This window comes from Blennius ocellaris (genome assembly GCF_963422515.1).
Source record: "Blennius ocellaris genome assembly, chromosome: 15".
NCBI lineage: Eukaryota > Metazoa > Chordata > Actinopteri > Blenniiformes > Blenniidae > Blennius > Blennius ocellaris.
Window position 1 is genome coordinate 9,431,431 of NC_137664.1, and position 8,432 is coordinate 9,439,862.

Sequence of the window (8,432 nt, forward strand, 5' to 3'; positions counted from 1 at the left end):
ATACTTTGTACATTAAAACCATACTTTTCCATTTTAATTCTCATTTCTGTTGATACAGTATGTTCACCAATGTATTGTCTAACACTTTCTTTCAAAATCACAATCATTTGTCAGTGCAGGTGTTCTGTTTGCTTCTCTCGTGGACAGAACCGGAATAACTGATGAGCTATCTAACCTCTGACGCAAATTCATCAAGCAAATTTAAAAGCATATGTATCAGTGTTACACGTTTATTTGGTTACTCAAGCGTCTTGGTGCAGTTCGTTGCAAGTGTGCTGCGATGTTTGAAGACACACTTGTGGTCTTTAATTAGAATGTTAAAATTTAGATAGTACTATCTTGTTTTCTGCTCTCACTTCAGCCATCATCACACAGGTTTCACTGTCCCCTACCCTCACCCTGTGTGAACCTCCTTCGCAGCTTGGAGCAGCGTAACCTGGAGCTGGAGTCCGAGATGGTGAGCCTCCACGAGGAGCTGGACCAGGAGAGGAAGAAGTACACCATGGCGGAAATCAAGCTGCGCAACGCTGAGCGTGCCAAGGAGGATGCCGAGCGGCGAAACCAGATGCTCCAGAAAGAGATGGAACAGTTTTTCTCCACTTTTAGTGACCTCACTGCAACTGGCAGCAACGCGGCCGGCGACCCCGGCCGACCAGACCGCAACAACACCATCTGGATACAGTGAAGGAAGGCTGATGTGCCAGCAGAGACGGGAAGCAGTTGATTTTTAGGCCGTGAACATTACAGTGACTTCAGACACGATTCGGCTGCTTACAAGTAGGCAACTTTGAGAAATACACTGCGAAGGTTAACGGCCTGATTTAATTTAAGAAATAGGAGATGAAGGGCTGATGTAAGCGAACTGTAAAAATGTGGACATCACCTGGAGTGATGCCAGAGTGATATTATGTGTAAATAACATTATTTAAAGAGTTCATGGACACTCTTAAATCTACTCTGAAACTATTGTGGTGCTCACACATCTGACTGGGAAGTGGACTAAAGGGATGGTATACAACAGTCTGAAATTAAACGGTACTGATGCTTATATTAGGGCGAGGTGAAGATGGTAGAAGGCAGAATGAAAGAGAGAAAATAAAATATAATCGACTTACCAACCTTGGACCTGAAAATGCAGAAAAGTCAAGGTTAAACTTCTCAATGTTTTTATTAACTTTTACCATCTATAACCAAAAACAATTCTGTCTTGTTAGTATTCAATGTGATCTTGTATCTGCTCATGTACATAGAGGGAAACAATGCAGAAAAAAACACAGCTGTATCTTTGTAAAAAGAGAATTGAGAATAATACTTATCTGATATTTAAGCAAAGTTATCATTGTGTGATTATTTTATATTAAGATTTTTTTTTTTTCCTTGCACTTACATGTTTGTTTAGTCCCTGCAAGTTTGGTACCGAATGTCCTGTCAGTCAGTGTGTGTACCATTGACATTGGAGAGTATGCTGTACATGTGCCTGTGCTTCTGTGCTGTTACATTTACTCATGACCAAAAAGAGCCTGTACTGTAAATATTTTATAGATAATCGTAGACACTACTCGTTAGTCTGCACTGTGGATTGACTGATATTTTAGACGGATATGGCACGTAATGAGTTGATAGAAATTGAAGAATGTTTTGCAGCTTGTGATGAAAGACTTGCACAATGGGTCATTGGTGTAATTCCCTGATAAAGAGTAATAGATGTCTGAAATTTAAAAAGAATACAAACAAGTTTCAGTCAAACTCGACACAAAAAAAAAACGAGCTGCGGAACAAGAAAATACTTAGGAAGAGCTGTTGGTGGTTCGTAACTGTGAAGGAAGGGGGACTGGATCGTCGTGGTTTGGCTGCAAATAAGGTGTGCATGACAGTGCATGAGTCCTCAAGTGTCAAGAGTCCAATTACTGAATGTCTGTAAAGTGATGAAGTGTATGTATGCAGCCTTAAACCAAATGTCTACACTCATTGTGGGTTTGCTGATGGGTACGCACATCTTAAATGAGAGCTGAACTCGATTCAAACCCAGCTTGCGTGTGCACAGGCCTGCTGCTGGTGAACTCTCCTCAGGAGATCAGGTCCCAATTGAAGCTGCTGCCGGTCATTGCAGGACATCTGGAATGTTCTCCGGGGGGGAGGTGCCTGAACAACTGAAGGAGGGGGGGGTCGGACAGAGGGCGGTAGACCTGTGCTTCTCATTTTGCACCCTTTACCAGGAAATAATGGGCTTAAGCCAAACTGACAATGTCACCTTGTTCTATGAATTCCAAACAAAAGAGCAGATTACGGACAGAAGACAAGGTGGAGAGGAGTGAGATAGTGGAATATTTTCATGACATGATACTTGATACATAAAGAAACTTAAAAAAAAAAGACTTAATATTAATAAAGATGCATTTTCATGTGAATCTACTTCTGTGTTGTTTGTTTTGTCTTGAGTGCAGCTGAATGCACTCCCTGAAATAGTGTTATAACTGAGAACTATTTTCATTGTATATTGTCAATTAAAGCAAACAACAATGCAGTAATTCCTAACTTAATAGCAGACCAAGTACGTCTACATATCCTTTTCATGTTACACTTCATGTTTTACATTACAGACTCACTTTACAACAGATTGATTTTGTTTATTATCCTAAAAACATTTTCACAAAATTATTGATAATGATAAATTTAATGTTTAATTTTGTTGTGATTTGAGAGTCTTTCTTGTGACTTCTGGAAAACTGAGCAAGCTATAATGCTTTTTACTATGGAATGGTGTTGGTTTGTTCTACGTGGAGGGAAGATTTGTGCTGCCTGGATACTTGATCTTCTGAAGTTCTGAAGTTCTCCCATCATTGGACCTCCGTCAGTTGCTCTCTTGTCCACTTACCAAGGCAAAAAGCTTGGTTGAATGTCGGGAAGTTTATGAATGGCTCCACACTTCTTTCATGACACCAATGTACTAATTCGGACCTTTAAATCTGCAGAGATTTTTCTGTACCTTTCTGTAGATCTGATAATTCCTTTGACTCCACCGATGACAATATTCATTGTCAACTGGAGAAATCTTAATAAGGAAAGGCTTTTGCAATCCTCATTCATATCTAACTTACTGGATTGAATCCCATGAAACGACATTTGAATCTGTGGCTTTGGTGCAACATAACAGAGCCGATAGGACATGTTTTAACATGTTTTCTTGTATTCATCCAGTTTCATCTGATTAAATCCCCAAGAAAAATCATTATTTTAATGCAGTTATGCAAAACTGTGAAAACCTTATTGACAGAAGTAGGTGTGCCAAGGGATATGTTGTTTTGCCTGTGATACATCTTGAATATTTGATCATCAGAAAGAGGAATCAGTGGCAAAATTACAAAATTCTAATTGTTCTTGTTGCCCTCCCAAATTTGGTGATTCCTGTTGTCTTTCAGCAAAACGATAGATGTGCAAGACTGGAGCTTTTCTAAATAGAACTTGTTGAACGGGGTAAATGAACATCTGGGTTAAACTACGGTGTATAACATGACTTTATTCACAAGTACCTTTTAGGGCTATATCGTGCAAAACAGGATGCAAAGCTTAAGAATCAGACTTGTGCACATGCAGAACGCTGTTTCTCCCTGACTGGTGTGCATGGGGTCAATGTGAATATATAAATCAGATCAAAAGAAGAGCACATAAAACATTCACTATAACTGCTTTGCTTTTTCTTTGATGGGGATGCTTTATGTATGTATGTAATTCAGACTTGTAGGCGAACCTTCACCCCATTTCATTGGGTTGGTTAGCAGAGTTAACAGTTGTTACCCAAAAAACTTCTGGGCTCAGAGTGAAAAATCTAAGTCTGATGCAGAATGTAGATGATAAACATCAATGTATTTACAGTATTTGAAAGTAAAGCTGTGCAGTTCATCTGTAGAAAAAAGAGATTGTGATCAAGCATCACGCTTAAAATGATTATCCAACATAAACACAGAGAAACACAAGAACTTTACTGTTGTAGAAAAGGAACAGTAGCTTATCAAAACCCTGTGAATTGCTGTTCTTGATGAAGAGATGTATTAATAGGTTCAATATAATCGTCTTCTCTGCACTCTCTCCTCGGCTCATTTCAGTTATGATCTGCAAATCTGCAAGTCCCATTTCAGCTCCTTTTATGGCCGTGGTGTTGAGTCCTGGTCCTGGGAGTCCACTTTCTAGCATGTTTGAGTAGCTACTCAGCTCCCACACAGCAGACTGGAAGAGACAGCTTGTTATCAGGTTTTCTGCAAAGTTTGATAATTACACTGTTATCTGACTCAGACGTACTGGAGCAGAGAGACATTTGACTCATGCAGGAGCACAGCTCTCAAGAACCAGATATCCACAATATTGCTCTGGGTTTTGAACTGTGTTCTTTCTATGAATGATGTGCACCAATACTGCAAAAGCTTGGTTGGTTTAATTTGGACACTTTTAGTGTGAACACTTTTATCCTGTCGTGTTGTGGTGCTGGTGGAGAGAAAAAAAAAGACAGAGGAGAAGAGGCAATCTTTAATGATGGAGACTCCAAACAGTCAGAAAAAGTGTGATCTGAAAATCGAGGAGGGAACAAGAGGCAAACATAAAACATGAGGTGGGGTAAGACATGAGGGAAACCGGCAAGAGTCAAGAGGGAAAAAAAGCTGAAGATCAATAGGCGAGCTGACACCAACACACACAGGAAGTGAGGAAACAATGAGGGGCAGCAATTAGGAGAAGTCCGGGAAGGATGAGAGAGCACAGCAGATATGACGAGACACACACAATCACAGACAGGGGACATGAAACTAAAACATGTACTAATGTACTAGTGTACTAATATCTGAAACACGGAACCAGGAAAGAGGGCAAGACACAGAACCAAAATACCGATACTATAACATGTGCTACCATGCTACATTATTTATATGTGAAGTGCTTTTGGGAAATTGGTACAATCTAGTCATTGATCACTCTGCTTAACCCTAACCCTAGCCCTTAAAGCTGCACGATCAGGCAATTTGTATGCTAATTAACAATCCATCATTTGTACAGCACAGTCGGTAGATGGCGCCCATCACACAAAAGCGTCAGCCATACCGTATATACTTAATGAATCTAATCTAATCTACAATCTGCATATGTAAAATAATCAATAGGTAATTCAAGTGTATGCGTGTATATATGCTTGTGACTTGCAAAAAGTTTGTTGTAGAGGTGAAACGAAATGAAGGCTCACAAGTGTCCAAGATCAAAGGTTTTGTTTATTTTCAATCACATACATATACTATTTTTACATACACAGTTCCTTTAAAATGTCGTGTTTACAGTAACAGCTTTCAGTATTTTTTTTCTTTTTCTTTTGCATTTGTTTTGACTTTACTTGAAACGCTATAGCCTGAAGCTTTGAGATCAGCGTGAAACAGATACAATTTTTTATTGAATTTTTTTTTTAACCTGACAATGTCAAAAAAGAATGATTCATTAAAACAGCACGCAGTAAAAGAAACAGTAGAGAAGGAGTCATAAAAGAACCATAGAACAACATCACCTGATTCAGATGAGCTATACAGGGTTTTGTCGAGTTCCACATGTCGGCCCACGTTTAAGACTCTGAAAGGTTTTAGCATCACCTGACTCTTGCAGTACCTTGCCTCCCTGTCTGAGTGCAATAAAGTGTTTATTGCATTGTTGGATTGTTATTATTTACAATATAAGGTGAAAAACAAAGAAGTGGAAATCAATAAATCAGGGATCACGAGTACTAAGTCCAAAGATGTTGAGGTTGGCACAGCCGAATACAGTATGTATCCTTCCTAATCATTTCCTTCACATTGACAATAATAGTATGGCTGAATGACAAGTCAGTCTTCCTCATATTAAAAATTACTGGAAACATTTTGTTTGTTTTTGTTTTTCTAATCCTGATTCATTTCAAGATCCTCTTGGCAAAAACGAGAAGCAATATCGTTACATTTCTAATTCAGTGATCGAGGCGATCTGACATGAAAACACACGATACCACTTCCAAACACATGACTGTGCTGACTTTGTTACATCCTTCAGTAATCACACATGACCTTGGATTGAAAGGGGATTTTTTTTTTTAAATAAACAACCAACAGACATGTTTGGTTAAATCATTTGTCCAAACACAAGATCACATCTCCAACTTCAGTCTTACAGTTTGTACGAACCGCTGGTTGATTGAAATTCACACACACACACGCGTATACACACACACTGATGAGCAGAGCAGTAATGGCGTGTGTAATTGTGAAACCATTCATTTCATTTCTACATTCAGTGCTGACAACCCAGCTGTTTGTGTGTTAAGAGTTACGTCAAGTGCATCAGCCGAGCCAAAACGCATCTTCAATCACAACAGAATTGTCTGGAGGGACGTCTTATAAAAAAGAGCAACAGTTCACATTCAGTAAAAGGAAGCAAAAACTATTTAAAAAATACATTAATATGTGTTAGTATTTGTATTCGGTGACCAAAAACGTGTGAAGACACGGAGAGAAGAGGTGTGTTTGGAATGGTTAAAAATGCCCTTTAGAGAAGAAAAAAACCCTGCGACTGTACTGTTTGTGTATTAGTGGTGTGGGAGCCGACTCAAACTCGAGAACCCCTCTTTTCTGAGTGAGAATTTTTTTTGATCTTGTTTAAAACACAAAGGATTTCAAAGTTGCACCCTGTTTGAAAAAAGACTGCCCTGGCCAGACCCTGAACAGAAAGCCAAGCTTGCCATAGCTTATTCTGGAGACGCCAACCTCAGTTACCCTCTTTAGCTCAGTGAAGGTACTGATCATCTGTGTGTGTGTTGGTTCACTGTACACAAGCCACAGGTAGGACGAGTGTTAACAAAGTAGCTTTTTCAGAGTTATGTCTTTTTTTTTTCTTTTTTTTTTGTGTAGACTTGAGGGGGATTGTATATACAGCAGCAAGGTGGGGTTACATACACTTCATGCAAAAAAGAGGATTGCTGTAGTGCAGCAGTTGAACTACAAAGACGTAGCTCTTCTCTTGAATGGCATGTTAAGAAATACATTTGTACCTTTTTAGTGACATTTGATATTTAAATCTCCCGAAAGTCAACCTTAACCTCCACCCTTAACCAGAATACATATGAACCAATACAGTGATAGTGGTACAATTGGTTATAAAAGGTGTTTTGTTTTGTTTACATGCTGAAAACCTACAGATGTCCCTATGTTTTTCACTAAGAGACAGTATTTCTGGTCATTTTACAATTCCTTGCATATCATACATCCCCCTGACTCAAGACAAGACCTCTTTATCCAGCTTCTACCAAACCTGCTTAAAAACACACAATATGACAGAGGAAAGCAAATTAATGACATTTTGTTCCTTCCTAAGCATAAAGTTAAACAAATTGTATACATATCTTAGCGTCTGCTTGGTTTAGAGTTGAAGCATATTTTATCTTGAGCATAAAAAGCTTTAGCTTCACCTCAGATGCAACCAACCATTGCATATTCACTGTCGATATTATAGCTATTCATGTTGTTTTAAAGTAGCTTGTTTAAATACCTTAGTGAGAATATTACCTGATTCCAGGCTGTCAATCATATTGTGAGTCATTCTTTAATGCAGAAACAATGAGTTAAAACCTGGATGCAAAGATGAGCATGCACGCACACACGCACACACGCACACATGCACACACGTACACAGCGTATCCTTGTGTGTGCCAAAGGGAGAAAACCTGGTTCAACTATTTAATTGAGATTGATTCGATTTTGGAGGCGGACTAAAAAGTGAAATTCCTGTATGAAAAATGAAATCAACACAGGCAATTCTTTTTTTTCCCCCTAAAAATGTCCACTGAAGTCCTGGCACCTTGGAGACTGGAACAGTTTTAAGGCAGAACAAGAAGAAGCAGAGGAGAAAAAAAAAATCCCCAAAATAATATCATTTCTGCACCTGCAATGCTTCATTCCAAAAGGCACTTGCCATATTGTGATTCCATCAGTCAAAATAATAAGAATCATCTACCAAATAAATCATGGGGTCAACACAACTCATGGTGCCTTGTATCCAGTTGGGTTTTGCTTTTTTTTTTTTGATGACAGAAGCTCATTATGTAGTGAACTGGTGTGTATGAGTTTACTTTAAAAGAAAACAAGCCATTGCTACGAGGTTAACACTCATCACCTGCCTCTAAACTCCCTGGTGTTTCACTTGTGTCACATCTTGAATGGAAGTTTGAAATAAACAGGCCTCTTGAAACAAATTGACCTCCTGTGCATATGAGAGAATAATGGTACACAATGACATGCAGCAGGTGTGGGCCAGCCCGTCTGTCCGAGGACAGTTCAGGGACTGATCACACGCTGTGAGGGGAAATGAACGGGACAGTACAGGCAATGTCAGACTTGTTAAAGGTTACCTCATGAAGTCTGAGCACACTCAAAGTA

General features: G+C 39.1%; 1 protein-coding gene across 3 annotated transcripts in view; it reads left to right on the plus strand.

The window, feature by feature from the left end:
- Nucleotides 1-2,466, plus strand: part of arhgap24 (Rho GTPase activating protein 24) — a 65,871-nt gene extending 63,405 nt beyond the window's left edge. For 2 of the 3 annotated variants that reach the window (XM_080510276.1, XM_080510278.1), the window contains one exon: nt 376-2,466. In XM_080510276.1, coding sequence (XP_080366402.1) covers nt 376-685 — 310 coding nt within the window. In that variant the 3' untranslated portion in view covers nt 686-2,466. The remainder of the gene's footprint in view (nt 1-375) is intronic. The other variant, XM_080510277.1, reaches the window with a different exon arrangement.
- Nucleotides 2,467-8,432: the final 5,966 nt, after the last annotated feature.